At 38.7% G+C, this 22069-nt stretch overlaps 1 protein-coding gene across 2 annotated transcripts in view; it reads left to right on the forward strand.

The window, feature by feature from the left end:
• Positions 1-22069, forward strand: part of LOC145998951 (uncharacterized) — a 115169-nt gene that overhangs the window by 18386 nt on the left and 74714 nt on the right. Inside the window, exons 1-3 of one of the 2 annotated variants that reach the window (XM_083135781.1) lie at positions 9953-10060; positions 13267-13348; positions 19696-19871. In XM_083135781.1, the coding sequence (XP_082991907.1) occupies positions 13327-13348; positions 19696-19871 (198 nt within the window). In that variant the 5' untranslated portion in view covers positions 9953-10060; positions 13267-13326. Of the gene's footprint in view, positions 1-9952; positions 10061-13266; positions 13349-19695; positions 19872-22069 lie in introns of those variants that run through there. The other variant, XM_083135780.1, reaches the window with a different exon arrangement.

The raw sequence follows: 22069 nt of genomic DNA on the forward strand, positions 1-22069 counted from the left end.
ACAGTGTTGCCAGCTGTAGGTTAATTTTCCCCCGTTATACAATTACAAGAGGTGAGTTGCTTATACCCTATCTGGAAGATGTGTCCATAGCTTATGTCGTAGGTTAATTTAGTTTGCAATAGATCTTGTGTGTTGGCCCTTACAAGTAATATAGCTGCCTTTCTGCCTTTGAGTCACCTGTAAGGCTATATGTGGGTGGGCAAGTGAGGTTAGTTTAGTTTACGATAGATCGACCTGTCATGCTATGTACTATTTTCTGCTTTTTGAGTTACCTGTAAAACTATATGTGGGTGGGTGAGTGAGGTTAGTTTAGTTCACAATAGATCGCACTTTGAATTTGCTCACACTCTCTCTGTCTGTGTGTCGTGTCGATCGCTAGTTGTATGTTACAGCTTAACCCAAACTAGGTAATATTAACTGTACTTCAAAAAATAAAAATTGTGTGTATCTCATGTCAAACTAGAAATAAAAAAAATCAAACATTAAGCATTCATGCAGATTAATTAAGCCGTAAATTCAAAATTTTGGCCTCCACACAAATCGCATTACATACATACATACATGTGGAAAAAACAGAAGTATGCATGTTTTTTCACCCGTGGCATTTACAAGAGCCCCCTGTAAGTAAGACTAATCGGGGCTGGACCTACAGTTTCAAGAACCACTTGTGCAAGTATCGAATCCTTGAATACCACTGCACCATAGGGGAGAAGGTCCGGTGAGAGGGGGGTGGGGGTAGAGAGCTGGAAACATTAACACCGCTATTGCCAGTTAGTATCTTCTTCATCTTATTGCATACTTATCATCTTATAGAAGATTACGCCGTCAACTTGTAACTTGTAGGTTAGCCTCGCCTGTGAAAATATCATATGTTTAAAAAACAAGAGGTTTGTGAAGCAACTAGTCAGTGTTGCCAACTCCTATTGGTAGGTTAGTTTCGCCTGTGAAAAATCACATGGTGAAATTTTCTTGGGGTGGGTTGAGCCCCACTGAGCCCCACTTTTCGAGCTTAGAACCGGGTTGATTGGTCTACTACACAGCACAGTCGATTTCAAATACCGCTACAATACAATTTTTGCAACATAAGGAGAAAAACATTATAGCAGGGGGGCCCAAAACATCATAGAAGAGGTCCCGTTAGGTCGTAGCAGGGGCCAGGGATTTCCTTAACAAAAATAAATTTTGATTATCACACACACACACATTGTAGAAAATCACACATGAGAGTTTTAAAAAACAAAACACATCGTGGCAGATTACGCTGAGAGCACAAAGTCGTGGTAGATTACACTGAGGGGGCTTACAGTAAAAAAAAACAGCCTCCTTATAGGAAAATATCATAAGTCATTTCAAAAGTAGGTCAAAGAACGAGTTAGCATAAGAGCAAAATTTGCAGAAGATAAAAAATAGCTTAAAAAATAATGTCAGAGTTTTTTCTGTTCATTTTTTCTCTCATTGTAGGTTAGTTTAGTGCATAAAACATCGTAAAATAAAAAAAATGAAAAAATAAGTTAGCATAAGAGCAACATTTGAAATAGAATAAAAAATAGTTTAAAAAGTAATGCCAGAGCTTTTTCTGTCCATTTTTCTCTCATTGTAGGTTAGTTTAGTGCGTAAAACATCATAAAATAAAAAATAGATCAAAAAATAAGTTAGCATAAGAGCAACATTTGCAGAAGGTAAAAAATAGCTTAAAAAGTGATGTCAGAGCTTTTTCTGTCCATTTTTTCTCTCATTGTAGATTAGTTTAGTACGTAAAACAGATTACGCTGAGAGCAGAAGCCTATTAGCAGGTCGTAGTAGATTACACTAAGAGAGCTTACAGTAAGAGGAGACAGCCTCCTTATAGAAAAATATCGTAAGTCATTTCAAATGTAGGTCAAAGGGCGAGTTAGCATAAGAGCAACATTTTGAAATAGGGTAAAAAATAGCTTAAAAAGTGATGTCAGAGCTTTTTCTGTCCATTTTTCTCTCATTGTAGGTTAGTTTATACCCAAAAACAAAAACCTTGGTGATTTTTTCGAGTGAGGTGTTGGCAACACTGCAAGAAAATAGGGCTCATGCCTTACAAGAGCAAACCGTTAACATACACCGTAAAAGGCTACGCCTCGCCCTGAGTTGGCAACACTGCGAGAAAATAAGGCTCATGCCTTACGAGAGCAAACCGTTAACATACACCGTAAAAGGCTACGCCTCGACCTGAGTTGGCAACACTGCGAGAAAATGGGGCTCGGTGAGACTCGCAGTATTGCCAGCTCCTTGCTTTAAATTAGGTTAGACCAAGATAAAAACCTTGGTAATTTTTTCGAGTAAGGAGTTGGCAACACTGCGAGCCCCACGGAGCCCCATTTTCGGGCTTAGAACCGGGTTGATTACTCTACTTGTAGGTCCAGTCCCGATTAGCTTTTATGTGCATAAAGTTGTCTTAATAACAATTTAATCTACTGAGTTGTATACCCGAGAATGGCATGCAAGCTGGAGAATTGCAATGTTACGTGGGCTGCCTATACACAAGGCGCTTGGCGGTCAGACGTCAAAGGCTTATTTCAATAGTATTTCTTCGAAAAAAACCTTTTTCTTCAAAATATAAAAATGTGTTCTCAAAACTCAAAATCTATTGTTTGGTGATCTCATTTATTGATAATTAATCTCCAGCAATGTCTTCAAGCTACGTTATTATAATTATAATTCTTGCAATTAGCACAAAAGGCTGAAGAATACACGTGGGAACAACAGGTCCATATTTAACCTCGCTTTCACAGTTTTCTTCGTTTCTACCTAGCCATAAATTGGTCTCAATTTCACAGAATTGCATCGCACACCTTATGTTGGAGAAAATTAATGCTCTGGAAGCCAATCATAGCTTTAATTAAGTTTTCCACTAGTTATATTCTAGTTCCGGGAAAGCGGCCGCTGTATTTGAGAGCTGTTTACAGCTCCTCTCAACGACGTGATTGGAAACCAGCTTCGACAGCTTCACTTCCGTTAAGTTATCAAAAGTTCAATTAACTTACAATTTGTCCTCCAGAGTATTTCATAGGTTGCTGTTCCTTGTTCTTTCGTATGGAGAGAGAGATTAATGCCTAAGCCGTCCTGCGTAGTAGGATTTAAGGTAATAGAAGAAATGAATGAAAATAGTCAGGGCCGCCAACTTTTGAAAAACATTGGGTGGGCTCAATGTTATAAGTTCACAAAAAATCATAAATCCTCACTTCCATGCAGGGGCGCCGACTTGTCAAAATTATTGGGGGGGGGCTCTGATCACTGAAATAAATTAATGAATGACTCACTCTCTCCCTTTTAAGTTTTGGCCTCAGTGTTCGGAATCTCATAAAAGCTCATGAATTCCTCAAAAATATCAAAAGTTTTATTCACAGTTCGAATGCAGAATATTAATTGTCCACGGATGGATATGTCACATGTTCCGTCAACCATAATAGCAAAATATCAGGGACGGCGACAGGGGTGGGCACGGGTGGGCAACCGCCCACCCAAAAATTCCTGTGCCCACCCGATTGCCCACCCAATCAAATTCAATAAGTACATATACTCGCGGATATGTGAATGATTAAATATTTAACTGTAACCTGGTGTTTATAACATGTATATTTTACTTGTGAATATTATCTATGCTGGAAATGTTCACATATTATCAACCCATAAAAAGCCACTTTTGTCATTGTTGAAACAGAAACTGTGATCCACTGAATACTTCCATGTTTAAAAGCAGCTAGTAGGCTTAGGAGGCTCAAAATTATGTAGGGTATGATCAAGATTAAATCAGAATTGAGGGTGAACCTGAGGACTGCAGCTCCGGGCCTACACTACGTATATATATTCCAGCCTGTCTATGGTTAAAATAATCTCCAAATAAATAAATCTAAACATCATCTTAGCGTTACTTCTTCCAGCAACACAATAAATTATTTCGACCTTTTAATTAATATTAGAATAATTTAATCAAGAAGACTTAGTTAGATGGGCAGGCCATGTGACACGAATGGTAGAGGAAAGAATAGTTTACAGCATTCTTGTTGGGAAACCTGATGGTAAGGAATCTGTAGAAAGGTTAAGACGAGGATGGAGGGATAACGTTGAGATGGACCTAAATAAAATCGGTAAGAATGGAAAAGATTGGATTGATCTTGCACAGGATAGGGACAGATGGAAGGCTTGTGTTGTTGCAGCCATAAACCTTGCTATAGAGCAGGCATGTCCAACGCGTCGATCGCGATTGACCGGTCGATCGCGGGGCGTTTGTTGGTCGATCGCAGTTACCTATTGTAATTATACGAATATACGTTCTTTGAATTCAACTTCTATAATGTATAATGGCTGAGTAGGTACAATTTTTTGCAAAGATTAACGATTAATAGTAGCTCACTGCCTGTTGTGACAATAAAAAGTAGATCACTGCTTGATTGAAGTTGGACATGCCTGCTATAGAGTATAATATAATTTTAATTAGCTCTGCATAGAAATTCCAGACGTGTCCCTTTTATTCATTACAATTTTCATATACCTGTCATCTTCAAATATCAATATGGTATACGAAATACCAACTTTATATTCGTTCTACTAATAACAAGGAATCACAACAACCCCTACAATACCGAAGTTAATAAATTTAATAAATCAGTTGTATGTGGAATTATTCAATTACTAATGAGTGGCTTATCCTATTTAGAAATCGTTCCACACATAAATTTTTGTCACAGGAATCAGCCGAAAATGTCAACAGAATCTGTAGATGCAGCTGAAGTAAATATACAGAAGACTATTTTGTTAGTTTGTTTCTAAGCCCACTTTCATGCTCAGATAGGCTAAACGGGACTAAACCTACAGTTTAACGTGTAGTCCGAACCAGTGTGCATTGCGCTTCCACCAGAGGAGGGGGGGAGTCAAAGACAGGACCTCTTCATTATAATGCGACAGCGTTATGCCATTGGGGGAAAATATACAGAACGAACTCGCACCAAACGTAGCATTTTATCATCACAGAAGATGCGTTTATTTTAAGAGGGTGATTGCCTGAGACAAATATTTGAGACTTTCGGAAAACAACGTCATTGTTCACGGAATTAGCTGTCTTGATCCACTAATGAAACGCTGTGCGATTGAAATTACCACGTCAACTTTCTAAGAGGTATGAACTAATGAAACTCCATTTTTGGAAGAGTAAGTTCTGGTTGATTTGTTTTATTGTAAGTCAATTTTCTGCTAATTTTAATAATGACGACGTTATAAGGTTCCATGGTGGTTAGATGAAAGTAACGAAGGGGCGATAACAAACACACGCTGACACTCAAAATACAAACCCTCATAAATTATTACTTTGACAGTGGTTCCAGGCGCCAGGGACTCGTTGCCCTGAAAGAATAAAGTTTCCAGGGTATGCTGCACAGGATAGAAGTTGTTCGAAATGGTCACCCCATACAACCCAATGAAAAATAGATGAAGTATTACTGGTCCGATGATCAACTTCAATGAATTCCTTGTGTCCTAAATCATTTTGTTACTTCAAAAAAAATGTTCATGTAACCATACGTGTCTTGCTTCTCCCGCATTAGTAATATGACAGTTCTTCAGAAAACGAATAGTAACTTAGTTAATTATCTCTTAAATTCTGAACAGATTTCTCAATCTTACTTGTTTATTACTTATGACGAGAGATATTTTGTCAAAATAGCCTTTCATTAGCCTAGGGACACTTAATGGACAATGAACAAATAATTTGTTTTCCGTGTGTGTTTTAAATCATTCCTAATAAGACGTTAATTTTAATCCAAACATTCAGTGGCGGCGATTAGGAGGAGCGGAAAGTGGGGGATGCAGTTCCCCAGCCACGTTTTGCCACTTTTTGCCCCCGCACTATGGCCTCTTTATGCTAAGCCTTTTCTACCAAGAAAACGTATATTCAGGGGTGCTCACAGGGCTGCGCCATCGAGATTCTTTGGGGGATTTTTTCCCTTCTAATAATGTAAAATTGAACATTTATATATTTTTCCAAAATACAGGTAAAAATTTTACACCTTAAATTCACCATATTCAATCCATTAGATGAAGAAAAGAAAGCGTTTAAGGTCATTATTGAAGGTGAGAGGGGGGGGGATAAATATCCAACTCTTATATATTAGGCCTTAATTGACTCGTGGGTTCGGGGGGGCATTCTATATTAAACGTTGGCGGGGACAGTATTCAACTCAAAGTCTTAGATTATGGCGGGTATTTTAGTTAGAGGGGCACTGAGCATTAAGGTATCCAATTCTTGTGCATTACTATTGTCTTAGAATGTTGCAGAAATTCTGGTATGGAGACTGAGAATTAATTTTTTGGAGGAGGCAATATCCAGTCTTCAATATCAACAGTAAGTCTAAAATTGGCATGGACATTTTTGTGGTAGGATTGAGTATTAAATTTAAAGGGGGGAAATAGGAAGCTCTTGATAAAGTGTTAAATCTTAGATTATCAAGGGATTTCTGTAGTGAAGAGAGAGTTTGAACATTAAATTCTGGAGACTGTATTTAGCGATATGGTATCCACACGTTATCGACCCGAACGTGCCAAAACAGAAGCTGGAAAAGAATAAATATCCTGGGATCCTAAGAAAGTATTGACATCCCGTTAAATTAATATTCTTGAAAGCCTGCAGAGAAATGGATGTAAAAATGTTCTTGCTTGCTTCGCTCGCAATAATGTGTTTGTTGCAACAATGCGTGTTTGGCGTTTTACTGAGGTCGATGTGAATTTTTATGCAATAGCTGTATTACAAGACATGAGCGATATTCTCCATATTCATGAGTAACATCTCTTCTTAAAATATAGTGCTTAGTGTTGGTATACTGCTTATTTTAAAGCAGGTGCATCATTTGTAACAAAAAGCTAAGGAAAAAGTTACTTTCGGTGTAGGGATTACGATATAGTTTAAGGGCGCAAATGATATGATTTGGGGGCGGGGGGCGGATGACATGGACATGATTTTTGTGGGGATGCGCCATTGGCCTTGGGGGGGGGGGGGATGGGCACCCCTGCGTATATTGTCCTTGCCCCTCAAATGTTGGCACCCAATCGCTGCTACTACAAACATTCAGATAGATTTGTCAGTTGTACAAACGTTGTAAGCTAAGAAAAGTAACCCCCAAGGAGTAAGAAAACTCTTTGTCAAAAACTTATACGATGAAAATACTACGAGGCTAACTATTTATATTTTGAGCCTAGCAATGAAAAAACAGGAATTTGGCATTGAAAACTGCTTTATTGTTTTTCGAAGTATTCTCCTTTATGGTCAATACACTTTTGCATTCGTTCGAACCATTTGTCAAAGCAGTTTTTCTAATCTTCTTGAGACACCTCCATAATATGGTTTTTGAAAGCATCAACGGCGTCTTCCGCCGACAAAAATCGTTGTCCACGCAATTTATTCTTGACATTCGGGAACAAGAAGAAGTCATTGGGTGCCAAATCAGGACTGTACGGCGGATGACCCATCAATTCGATTTTTTGACTGTTCATAAAGTCGGTTGTTAGTGGAGATGTGTGACAGCTGGCATTGGCTTGATGAAGAATGATCCGACGGCGTTTGTTTGTTTTCCGTATTTGACCGAAGACCTCTGGAAAACAAATTGTTGTGTACCATTCAGAGTTGACCGTTCTACGTTCCTCTAAAGGCACAGTTGCCACATAACCAGTTTCCCCGAAAAAACAGGCGACCATTTGTTTCGATGTGCTTCGAGCGCGAACAACTTTTGTTGGATTGGGTTCATCTTGAAACACCCATACAGTCGACTACTGTTTACGTTCCGGCTCATATGCATATATCCATGATTCGTCACCTGTTACAATCTTATATACGTCTTTTGAAGCACCACGATTGTATTTATTGAGCATTTGTTTGCACCAATTAACGCGAGCGTCTTTTTGAGTTTTTGTCAAATTGTGTGGGATCCAACGAGAACATACTGTATCTTTCTCACAGCTAAATGATCATGTAATATTTTATATATGCTGGTGGAACTAATGCCTATGGTTGCCTAAATCTCACAGTATGTCACACGACGATCTTGCAGTATTAGGTTTTGCACAGCATCAATGTTTTCTTGAACAACAACTGATTTTGGACGACCTTCGCGAATCTCGTCTCGTCGGTGAGCGAATGGCGGCCACGATTAAATTCGTTATACCAGCGTTTCACAGTGGCAAAGGATGGGGCTTCATCGCCAAATGTGGAAGTAAGTTGATCGATGCACTCTTGTCTTGATAATCCACGTCGAAAATCGTAAAAAATCATCGCACGAAAATGTTCACGAGTTAATTCCATTTTATTGTTGTCGCGCAATCTCCAAGGCAACATAAACAACACAAATGAAGCTATTGACAAAACATTTGAAGTACGTTATGGTCAATAATGCCAGACGATTCCGTGCAAACGTCAAATCGCGCCGAACTTCAATCAGTGTTGCCAAGGCTCAAAATATAAATAGTGACCCTCGTATGCTCAGGAACATGCATTTAAATTACGAGAAGCTTCACGATTGTCTACCATCGCACTTTCTATCATTGTCGCCGAATACATAAAATCAAGTATGTGCCTTGTATTTGCAACACAAGCTTAAACCTAATTCACAGTTATTTCACTGTATTAACATGCATGAAAGAATGTGATTAGAATGTATGACTGGCGTAATGCTGCGCTTGGGTAAACACTTCCTTGAAATAATTGTGTCCATCAGAGACAAAACGAAAGGAAATGGAACAAGATGCGAGAATAGATTAGAAAAGAATAAAGAGAAAAACAAGGAAAGGAAAATGAAGCAAGAGGAAAATCGGGAGTGTAAGAGAGAGGGGGATACATACGTCTTACATTTATACTGCCCACCCTAATCTATCACTATGGAGCTTCTGCCCACCCGGTCGAAAATTTCTGGCGCCGCCCCTGCAAAATATTCCCGACCTTTAATATCTGCTACCACGGAGCGCAAAACAGATCTCCCTAATATATCAATGATCTCGTTCTGAATGTCATGTGAGAGCCATTTGTAGCCCAAACGTCCAATCCACTACCCTAGTTCATGCATATCGTCTTTTGAAACTCTTTTTAGTAAAAAATGTAACAATACTCATAATTACATACGTAGTATACACTAATAAGTCATGTGTTTTGCTGTCTCTGGTCATAGCCCCCCCCCCCCCCAAAGTTGATGGTTTAGCGGTCTCAGACCCCCAAATTGATGGTCTAGAACATTTCAAATGTTTATTTAAAGTTAAGTTCATGTGGCACAATTCAGAGTAAACTTTACAAGAGAAGCAAAATAATACATTAGATCCTCTTATTATTTGGGGGGCTCTGCCCCACATCGTTAACATTGGGGGGGCTCGAGCCCCCCCAAGCCCCATGGAGTCGGCGCCTATGCTTCCATGTATTACGACCTTAATGTACCTCAACAATGTATCCTTGCTTATTGTTTTTAATCTGTTATTTGTTAATTTCAATAAGCAATCTACCCAGAATCACGATAACGAATATAATAATAACAACAACATGACAAATTATTGGTTGGGCTCGGGCCTGAAAATAGTGATTGACAATTTGGCTGGTAAATCTATGCAACCTACCCAACAAGTGTCGTCGTTCATAGATTCCAGTGCTGCCACCTATGAGATCGAATTAAAGATAACAGGTGTGGAACATTTCCACGTCATCTAACCACGCCGGGCTAAGTTTACAACGCACAGGAATGTCAATGAATTTTCCGGTAAACAAGAAGGTCGAGGATATGCAGAATACACTTTAAGACGCGCTCGTTTCGTTCGCATGCGCCACTTCGAGCGAGTTGGCGCTCCATGCTTTTAGCAGAAGTTACCAGCTTCATCTTTTTTTTAGTGTACACAGCTTATGTTTTCGTTTCGTGATAACGACTTTATTGCCGCCGAAGCTATTTTTAAACATTGGGACTTCATCGATGCATTGACTGGGCTCTCTTGACTTCGAGCCAGATACGCAGAGGAAAATTTCAACAAATTGACAGTAGTAGGTATCGCATCGTGGTTGAGGAACAACATGGTATGTACACTTTTTTGCTGCTGTGAAAGTCTTAATTCAGCTGTCATTTTGTACTAATTGCATTTTCCTTCAAAGCACGAAAAGTATTATTTACTTTTTCTTAATTAACTGTTGTAAGACATTATTCTGTTCATTCCTTCCAAGCATCACAAAGTAGTTTGTTAGTTTCTTGAAGGGAGTATTCTCATTTGTTTTATTAGTGCAAAATAATACAATTCCATTTCGGAGTGACTACCCTCCCCCCCCCTCCTTAACATAAGGCTTCCAGATGTCTCGATTAAGTCAAGACAGTCCTTTCATTTTAATCCAGGTCCCGAATTTCTTCTGACTGCATAGGGGCGTGAAAATGTCCCGATTTCTTATTAGCACATATTCAGGCATGATCTCGTTTTCTTGATATTAAGAATCATTGCTGAATGTTGCATTGAATTATTTATTATTTTAATGAATTCCAACGTGTAAGGGAAAATGAACTACATTCGTAGTTAGTTAATATAGTATGAACTTACTATTTGCTTCTGTTTCTTAGAATGATTCATCAATAGACGAATGTACTTATAAATATGTGAGCTAATCCTTAGAATATAAATATATACGCTACAAAACTTTGTCGAGTCGTTATCCTTTGTTTTACTACAACAATGTCACCTTTTTTGATCCGATTTCGAGACTTTTTAATTCATTTTTCAGTAAAAATCTGATCTTTTCTGCAAGTTTTTCCTCTCAAGCCAGCGACGAGATCGTCACCAGACCAGAATAAACTGAAATAAAATGTATATGCCTAAAATACATGCATTTTTATGAAGAAGAAAATTCATTTATGCCAAAAAATATCCCTTGTTATCACTTGTTTAATGCGAATCATTTTGTGAAACTAGAAATTCTTACTATATAATGCGCTGCACTGATATATTGAATCCTACTAATCCTAACGTGCAACTGCGATGCAATTGTATTTACATTTTTCTTGTTTTGCGTCGCTTTTCTGCCAGTTTTGGCTAATTGTGACGAAGACACGAAAAGGATGAATTAGATTAAATTGATGAAGGGACGGATACAAAAAGACGGGCCTTCACTCGAACCAGGAACCTTCTATCTCGTGTGTCCATCCATTCGTGGCGTGCAAGAAAATCGGTAACACCGCAATAAAATCATAACCACTTCACTGCACGAGTGACGGGCAACATTCTTCGTAATTGCTTAACGGGATTGGGAAGAAAACTATCATCTTGAACACTCACGTTGTGCAATTTATGAATAATGTATTACCTAAACGCACACATATCGATCAGATAGGGGAGAACTTGTAATGATTTCACTCGTGAACCACTTCATGGACTGAGAAACGTAATATGTGAGGTGAATAAACAATTTATAATATGTTTTACCAAGTTCACTGGCTCAACTGTTTTACCGGTTCTTAGACTGATATGGAGATAGACTAAACTTATTTATAAGCCTACTTGTGCTTACACAGGCCGTGTTCTTCCCTTGATGGTACGCAGAAAATTGAATGTTTGAATCCGTAAATAGTATATCTGTATGAATGTTGTGTATGCATGAATACAGGCAATATAACCTCAAGAAGGCATTTTGTAAAAATAAGATTGTAATATCTACTACCATATATTTTTCGAAAATGTAAGATAGTATATACATTTTTAGTAATGTGTTATATTTAGCATTTGTACAGTTTTAAGTACTAGAAAAAGATACTGTATCACTTATAAAAATGTTAAATTAATCTAATATTGACGAAACAATTGAATATCTGTAACCCGGCCCCAAGCTGAACAAATACTAATTATATCAAATAAAAATCGAAGATATCAGGCTTGAGACACACTTCCCTAGAAAACTTCTCGAACTATTAAATTATTAATGAATGTCACACGTTGACTAAAAATATTATTAGTTTGCAAAGCAAATGCGCCATTTCTTTCATAACCTTCACAAATATGCGTGTAGTACGCCACAATGTGCAAACTGAATCAGTGCTAATGGTAGAAACTTGATAACATAAAATGTATATAAATCGAAAAGTACTGCTTCAATCATTTTAATAATAATAGTAATCAAATCACTATAACTTATTTAACTTGTCCACACGTTGCACGTCGTTGTTCATCCAGCTTCTACATATTAACATATTAGTATACTTAAAAATTGTACTTCTAGCTGCCAAAACCTTCACATTCTCTTGTGAAAAAGGTTTAAATAATAAAATACTTTAGTTACTAGAAGTACGAATTTTAATAGTACTATTTATTCTCGGCATCTGTTAAGCAACACTGCAAAATCCTCAAAGAGAGGGGAAAAAACAAGTTTCAAATGTGATCATGCGGGCTGTAAACCACAGCTGTTTGATCTCTTATCGGATCGAATCCTTCGGATGTCGACTTCGGCCTCCACCTTGTACCTTCCTTTCCCTTTGTAGACAGTTCAGCCACACGTCGGGAAAGAAAACGAGGACCTTCGTAAAGTCTCGTCAATGAAAATGACTGCCTCGTACTTGGTCTCGTCGTGAGTCTCGAAACATCTCAGTCGTCCGTTTTACTTTCCAGTTAGCAATAAGTCAAACAGTAATGTTACACAATAGGCGAATTTTTCGTATGTCTTTCACAAAGCCTTGATCGTCTTTCGATTTTACAACAGGGGTCCCGGATTCGAATCCCGGCCTGGTCATGGGTGCTCTTTGCGAGTGTCCCTTCGTCAATTTCATCATCTCTTCACTCGTCGCGATTAGCCAAAAGTGGCAGAAAAGCGACGCTAAATAACAAAAATCAAATCAAATCGATTTTACATAGGCCTGTCTCGTTCTCGGTTTCATCTCGACAAACCTTGAAGGGTTTGTTCTCCTTCTTGTCTCGGTATGATCTACTTTTCAAAACTTTATTGTGAGAAAATGTTTTAAAAAAAATTACAAACACTACGTTTGCCATAATGTACACTGTAGTCAGGAATTTTTATATTTTTGTCTTGTTATTATTATTAAAGTCCACTTTATGGTCAGATAGGCTAATCAGGATTGGACTTACAGTTTAAAGCGGGTTCCGAACCCCAAGGGAATGTGTCCGCCTGGAGCCGTTGCATACAATGCGACATCGTTACCACTACGGCTTCGAGGAGGTCCTAATATAAATTGTATGAAAGTTGTAAGAAAAATTAATATAGAGGTTAATTTAAATTATCCCATCTTCTTCCAGGTTTGACGTGCAGCACATATATTCCTTGGGGAATTTTGCCAACAAAGACACCTCTACAAGATGCACAATGTTACAAGAGAACGTAAGTATTTTTCATTCTGCGAAAGGGCAATTTATGTCAAATTAACCGACATAAAAATTAATTTTGAACTTCAATGTATTTGATGTTCTTAATTTTTAGTAGTACGTGTTCTGTATGTGAAAAATTCAGGTTTTATATATTTTGTGAAGTAGCGTTTTCTTGTTTTTTTTTTGTTTTTTTTTTTAAATTAATATTTCAAAAGTATGTTACACTTGGCAGACCTAAATTATGGACTCGTTTTAAAGCTCTTTTAATAAGGGATGAGCCCCTCACGAAATAAAATTCTGGCTACGGGCCTGACACACACACAAGTGTATATACACATATACGTATAATGTCAAGGAGAAGTTGTAAATGTCAGTCGAACATGCTTAAAACCTTGAGTGAACATCAGTGGCGCGTCCAAGAATTACGGATGGGGTGGTAGCCTTGACTATAGACCGTGTTAAAAATGTAAACATAAACATTGGTGAGGTCTTGCCCGGTCCCCCCGGAACTTCCGGTTTAGGCCAGTCCCCGTTGTTGCCAGTGCAGATTCACCGGCATACGAAGTAAGAAATGGGTGCTTGTTTTCATCAGTTGTGCGACGATAGTCAAGAAAGGTATTTGTTAAAGTTCTACTATGAAGGAGTGGACATCTAGAATCCGTCGGATGATCAACTGCAGAACAGATTATTAAAATATTACGTGTCTCATGTACACGCACGACGAATTCAAAACGTAAAAAAGTTTAGATTCAACTATTTTGTAAATGGAAAAGTGAGGGAAAGATAATTGTATAAAACTAGTGATATTATTATATTATAAAGTAAAGTAGAGTAAAGTAAAGTAAAGTAAAGCTTTTAAGTGAATCTTTGCCAACAAATCTGCAGAAGTAATGACACATAACAAATGCTAAAGTAAATAGGCTATATGTGCTTTCAACGTCGCCTTTCCGCCTGAGGGATTTAGGGAAAACCTATGATATGGCATGCCACTTTCACTTGCACGAATATACTTCAAACAACAAGGGAGTTTCAAGACTGAAGCGACAAGCGATATCGGGATTTCGTACAGAAGCATTGGATCTAAAGCAAACCATTCACCAGCATCGCTTGCGCAAATAACAGGCCGGGGCAACACAATGCACGGTATTGATAAAACGGCCCAGTCCGAGCGACAAGCGACACCTCCAATTTGTCGTGTCGCTTTAATTCGGAAAGTGTTTTTCTTTATTTTTGAATGTTGGTTTCCAAGAAACACGTATCGCTGGGTCTGAAAGCTTCCTTTCGAACCAATTCATCACGAGAAAATGCACGTGTTGCTTAGACTGGACTGTTGTTTTGTCAGCACCATGCATCGTGTCACCTCGGTCTGTTGTACTCGTATGCAAGGTGAATTGTTTCCTTTAGAGTAAAGGGGCTGTTGCTTGTCGCTTCGGGGTGTAATCTCCGTGCCACTTAAAAGTGAATCCTCAGTGATCAATGAAATTTTTCGAACCGAAGCGATAAACAAGCTGCACGTGTCGCTCAGATTCTTAATGGCGTGTATTGTGCGCCTGAGACTTGATTTCCCATGAGCGGTAAATGCTTATTTATAGACTAAATGGGCCTGTGTCGCTTGTCAGTTCGGTACGAACCACTGCTGTCGCGTGTCGCTTCGGTTTGAAACCTCACTAAGAGGCGTGTTTTTCAGCACAACACAATACGCAGATAAACGATCAACATGCTTACCAAAATGCAAGTCGTACAAATACTTTCCGGGTGCCAATCCTTTCTTTGTTCTGCTTGTATCGACAGGTTTCGTCTCTCTACGTCCTTCGGAAACCTACGAAGTGATACTTGACTCAATAAATTTGTTCCCGATCGAACTGTGAAACCATATCCTACACAGTTGGCACCCTATTTCCTTGTAAAAGAATCTCCACCTTGCTCTTTCATATTAACGTCCATAGCATCTTAAGCGTAACCGGATGTTCGAGGGGGACCAGACGAGTGCGCATGCTCCGCAGTAGCTCCGCCTTTAACACCGTCTATAAGAGGGAGGGTGTTTTTTTTTTTGTTTTTTTTTTTTAAAAAAAAAACAATTGGTCATGTATTTTACAATCTTTGTATGCGCTCGATGTTGAGCTGAAGGCAATATGTGAACATGTCAGTGTGTGAGTTCTGCATTGAAGTAAATTCCCCATTGTATTTCCTCTTTCATTGATTTCCATACAGCGCTAGAACAAGTACTCTCGTTTTGCTTTGTGTTTTTAATTGAATTTTTTTCAATGTTTGCTTTGTGGCTGGCTATCGTGTAGCAAAATGGAAGTTCTGGTACGTGGGAAGTATCGGCAGTGTGACCTAAATAACCGCATTCAATGTGGGCAGTGGATGAGATCCAGAGGAGACTCCTGAAAGGCAAGAGATGAAACCCTGCTTGTTTGTGACAGTTAATATGGAGGCTGTTATCTGCAGCTAATAGCTTTCAGTTCTGTACGAGAGCCCGCTGTGTTTACAAAGCTTTCCAGAGCTGGGTTGCGAGTAAACATTCCATCTCCCCCCTTTCCCACTTAAACTGAACGAAAAATGTGTTTTTACCCCCAGAGACACAATTGTAATATGACGGATATACTCCATCAATGATGTAAAGAGAAAAGTTGAACCAATCAGAGTAAATGTTGAGACGCACTGAAATATAGAGGTCCTCCACCCCACAGAAAATTGTAGCACACCCTTTCCGCAAAGGTTTACGAAAAAATATATAATAACGTTAAGTCCTGTGTATACACTGGATCTAAAATTTTACGTGAAATTCTAATCACGGTCTTAGCTGTTTCTCCTCCTTCCCAAAATTATTTTTAAGAGGCATTGGAGTAATTAAGCGAATTAGCTTGATTGTCATGCACTTGTTTGTCAGCGAGGTAAGTAAGAAAATATTTTTATTTTTCTGCAAACCTTATATTATGCTCTTGCTTTCTCTGCTTTTTTTTGTCCACGGCTCCTCATACACACTCTGAATTCAGCCATTCTAGGTTTGAATGCACAATGGGCAATATCGATTCTTTATCGCATCATGGATTGATTGAATTGGTTTATTTTACTTCGCATTTCTGCCACTTTTGGCTAATCGCGAAGATGAGGATGAGTGATGACACGATGAAATTGATGAAAGGACACACACAAAGAACACCCATGGCCAGACCCGGGTTCGAACCCGGGACCCATGGTGTCGTAGCGTGCTGTGCTATATGGACCGCAGTGCGCGCGGAGCCGTCATTTTGTTTATTTGTGTGCCAGATGGATGGAATCATTCACGGAGCCGGCGACGTTTTATAGCATCATAATGAATAAATCTTATACCTATTATTTTCAAACTGAAAAGGTCGCATTGCGAGCGAAGCGAATGCCCCTTACCGCTTCCAACAAATAAGAAAAACTAGATAAAAATGCTCTTATAGCCCAAATGTGCATTTTGTATGTTACTTAGTTTATAATAAAAGTGACCCCCCCCCCCAAAAAAACATTCTTGATCCTCAGTCTTTCTGGCACCATCAATGCTACAAACTGTCAATAATACTACGTAATTTAACAGAGCGCCAATACTTCAATGAAAATAATTGGAAATCAACCGTCCTCCCTCAATTTTTGTGCAAAGGTAACAGAAGTGGCAGACGAACTATAAAACAATATATTCTCAAATCGTTTATACTTATTACATTATCAAAGTTCTGTTTCCTTGTCCCGCCCTGAACTTCCTATGACGCAGAACGCGTCGAACTCCCCCCTTTCTCTCTCTACGCACCCCTCATGAAATGTCACAACAATGTCATCCTGAGAATCGATATTTTCACTGAAGAAAATGAAGCAAATGTATAGGGTCTATCAAGGATTAAAGAAAAATGAGTATCTCAATCGATTGGTGTGTCCACTTGCGACTAAAAACCTGGGGGGGGGGGGGGGGTTGAAAGAAAAAGAAATGTAATTTTCCTCATTGTTACTCTCTCTCTCTTTCTCTAGCATGCGTTTATTCTAATTGGGGCAAGAATCTCTAGAATGAGATATACGAGTCCAAGAGGCACATACATTGTTTTACACAAAAATGAATTATGATCACATATTTTCAAATTCTAATAAACGGTGCCCATCACTGGACTCGCAACAAGAAATTTAAAATCCATGTGTCTAGTTCAACACTGAAATCAAGCGTGAGCGCTGGCTTTACTAAGCCGCATGAGTGGGCCAAAATACCCAGGTGTAGAAGTTGTTAAAACAAGTCGTTACAAGTTACTTTGCTGTTTGTTTATAGCTTTGAATGTGTGTAACAAGCCCTAAAATGAACTTCCCATCTGCTCGAATATTTATGTGAGTCAATGTACAGTCGCCGGCAAAAACAGTGGGACACCTAGATCCTGATATACTCGTTTCTCTGCGAGGCGTTGTGTGTGTTGCCTAACTCTACGGCGATAATTGGATTTTAATAGCAAATAGCAATGAAAGCTTATAACAGCGCCTATAGTTAGGCAACACACACAACACCTTGCAGGAAAGTGAGTATTTCAGGATATATAGTGGAACCACAGGCAAAAGAGCCTGCGCAGACCCGCGACTCCTGTGCATCGTACTCCCGCTGGAGGGGAGGGGCAGAGTGGTGCATGCTTCCTTATAGCCTGAGTTAAACCGATGGAGGGAAGACTTTTGACCGAAGGTTTTTTTTCCCTTGCGGTCGCTCTATAGGTCTCATTTTTCTTGCTGGTGACTGTACTTACGTTGCCAGTCACGAAGCTGTTGATTTCTCAGGAATACATAATCGCTGTTCTGGATTTGTAAGATTGATTGATTGATTTGCTTTATTTTACTTTGCTTTTGTGCCACTTTTGACTAATTTTCGAAGATGGGGATGAGTGATGATATGATGAAATTGATGAATGGACACTTACAAACATCCGTACCCAGGCCGGGATTCGAACCTGCGACCCCTGGCGTCGTATCGCAATGTGCTAACCACTTTTGATTTGTAAGAAATCACTTTTTGTTCTAATGGACAAATTGATCAATTTTGAATTTAGTAACGATTGTTACTTTTGAAAGTAACTCTTATGTATCGTTACAATTGCTTATATCAGTAACGCGATACTACCGTAATTACCGAAAAAGTAACACGCGACTTGCATTTCACGAACCCCTAATAGCCTGGCTGTAGAGAATGTAAATGATTATATCGAATGTAAATGGGACACTTTGCGTATACCAAGATGAGAAAAACCTCGGGAAACTCGCGAACTAACATGGACAGTCATTTATTTTATCCTCTCGCTTCTCATTCGCTTGTAACCGCGAGTGCCCTCGTAATCACAACTTCCCTGCCTTGGTTCGTTGTCAAAAAATTAAACAGCGTTATATATTACGTCACTGTCTTTGCTGTGTACGTGGTATAAGATCATATTTAGGAGGGTGTAAGGGTCAATTTAGATCCAAATGACCACAAATTGGGTCTTTATGAAAAACTGCAGAGAGGAATTGTTGATGAAATTTTTGGTGTGTGTGTGTGTGTGGATATATCACTGTTACACTGCACTGCTGCTATAAGCATCGAGCATCAACTGATAGCGAAATCAGGGAACTCCATTTCACAGCGTCCACACACGTTCACGTTTGGTACAGATGGCCTATTAACAGCGGAGCATGCGTTCACAAATAAGCTAAATTAGCAAAAAGGCAAAACTATTATTGTGTCAGATTTATACTTTAAAGTATCCTTTGCTTTAGAAATCGTCGCGGAAAATAGTAGCAAAAGCTATTAAATCACAATAACTTTTGTATTTTAAATAAAAAATAAAAACATTAAATTCAAATGTGTATTCTTTCTCTGTGCATTAGTGGAAAGTTGTGAGTATACCTAGCACAATTATAGTGTCCGGCGAACAAAATACCACAAGTGTTAAAAATAAGTAGAAATATAGAACGAAAATTCTATTTTCACAAATGGCCATTTTACGACTCGAAAACAAGAACAAATAATTGATTTAGAGAGAAATTTCTCTGGCAGTTTCCTACCCCCATTGGTTGTTTGAGAACTGTTCAGGTTTTAACCCCTTACCGAAAAGTAAAACGATCTCTCTTTTTGTTGACCGACATTCTGGATCACACACACACATAGATAGAGGCTGAAATTATGGGTCTAAACGGGTTATGTATAAAGTCTGTGGAGGAAGCGAACGAAAACAAGTCCTCTGCTCTGCGCAAGTAGTGATTTGAGAGTGTTCGACCAATGAACGCGTGAGAGGAAGTGAGTGCATGGAGGGCCGTTGCTCCACAGACTCCTGGGACAGAATGTAAGAAGTACACGAAAAATCACATCCTTAACGATCTTTTTTCTCTCCGCAGCTCCCGGAATTAAAATCCTCGACGAGGATCACCTGGCCATCAGCGCCATCGTAACGGTCGGCATGCAGTTGCTGTTCTTCGTCCTAGCAGCTTCCTTCCAATTCGACAAACTCACGGACTTCGCTGGAGGAACCAACTTCATAATCCTTGCCCTCCTAACGTTCTTTCTTGCTCAGGTAAGTGGTCGAGAAAGTATGCAATTTTCATGCGCTGTTATTGGAAAGCCCTAATTAGAAAAAAAAAGTACCCTAGAACTGTTATATTTTTTGCAAATTTGTAAGATTCTCCAAACTACTCGTATATCACAAGAAAATTGCCGAATACCGAGGGTCTACGAACAGAAACGTATCTAGAACTATGTTTCGGGAGGGGAGGGGAGGTGAATTATTGTAGTGATTCATAATGTGACCAAGTGTGACACGTGTTGTAGTAGTAGTAGTAGTAGTAGTAGTAGTAGTAGTAGCAGTAGTAGTAGCAACATTGGTAAATTGATGATGATCATGATTAGTATTATTATATGAACAGATAAAACGATGATATAAAAATAGACATATAACAACACGTACCTATTCATTATCTAGCTAATAAGTCTAGTAAACTAACATTTGTGTAAAAACAGTTGTTACCGAAGAAATTAATGGTAATGTTTAAAAATGGAGGTAATTGTCTGTTATATCGGAGACACATTTCTATCGAATATTTTCAGTTTTAAATGGTTAGTACTTAACAATTGTGTATTGCGGAACATAGGTGAAGGTGCCATTATGCTTTTTACACGAAAATAACTTCGATTTTTCACATTACGAGTAATTCTTTTGGGTCCTTTCTTCCGTTGCGGAACATACAATATGGCGCGCACAGCTGTGGATAATCGCGCGTCTTCTTGTGTTTTGTCGATTTGAAGTGGGGTATGCAGTGTTTCAACCTTCTTAACCGAAAAATACCTACTTTCGTGTTCATTATGTCATCACAAACCATTGACGGATAGCCCCAAAAACCATTTCCGATAGCCCCAAAAAGCCATTCACGATAACCCCCACAAACCATTGACAGATAGCCCCAAAAACCATTCACGATAGCCCCAAAAACCCTTCACGATAACTACACGAACGATTTCCGACAAGGTTAGGTTAGGTTGGGTTAGGTTAGGTAAGCATAGCTAAAAAATAAAAATTTGGTAAAAAATGGCACGTTTGGAAACAATGGCGAGACCGCATGACTTTCGACGCTCGCGCCATCTGCAGGTACATAATGGAAACAACGGCATAATGTTGTCGCTTTGCACAAAATGCAAGTTTATTATATCAAAAGTGCTTATTTCTTGTTGTGCAGCATTCTACGGTGAGAAAATACCTCCAAGAACTTTCAAAATACTACAGAAACTCATTTCCGTAAGTAGTTTCTTCTGTAAAAATGAAGAAATGTGTCTCCGATATAACAGACATTTACCAAAATGGACTATTTATTCAATGCCAAAAAGGTTGGTAGGTCCAGCTGATAAAAAGTAAAGTCCCTGATCATTATCTTTATGTGCTTTATTTCTTCTAGTGAGTGAAATTTCGCAGGAGCTGTCAGTGCAAAAAAATATATAATCATAATCTAATCCTTGCCATTACTATGTAAATTCTGCGCAAGTAAACAAGTATTTGTTTATTTAACTGTAGACTTGGTAAGTTTTCAGAGGGACCTTTGGCATGCGAATGGGCGATTTGTTTTTTTTCAAATTTTCCTCTCTATTCGGAAAACCTCTTGGATATTTCAAAATATATGAAAAAATACATACGCTTAGAATTCCTTCTAGAGTATTGACGTGAATTTTCGTGTAGTTTTCTTTCACTGTTGTCTAGATATTATCAATAGTTTAATAGACTTACGTAATCGCAAGTATTCCACCTTGAGCCGTGGTACACTCCAAGGCGGATACATATGTAGAAGGAGTCAATCAATGGTGGTGAACGGGGTGATTGGCTGACGAGATATGACATCAAGTGAATGTAATGTGTTTTGGAGAAACTTATGTTAAACACAACCACTAGGATTCTCACTTGCTTCTATTTAAAATAAAATATAATTACATAACTTTAACTATTTTCTGCAATAATCTCCTACACGTAACGTTTTTGCAAAGGAAAAATTATTTTAACTCTTGCTTATCATGAATTGAATAAGGTAGCTATCTACCAGTGACGTGCGGTGACGTCGACACTTGGGGTAGCAGTCAGTGGCGTGCTCAAGGGGGGGGTTGGTGTGAGTCACACCCCTCCTCTCTTTAGGGCCAGTATTCCTTCAAAAAAGAAGAATGTCAATAACAGGAAAAGATTGCAAAATTATGAATGAGTACTAGAATAAAGTACACGTAACCCCCACCCACATT

Source organism: Lepisma saccharinum, chromosome 14, assembly GCF_977018435.1.
Source record: "Lepisma saccharinum chromosome 14, izLepSacc3.1, whole genome shotgun sequence".
In the NCBI taxonomy this organism is placed as follows: Eukaryota; Metazoa; Arthropoda; class Insecta; order Zygentoma; family Lepismatidae; genus Lepisma; species Lepisma saccharinum.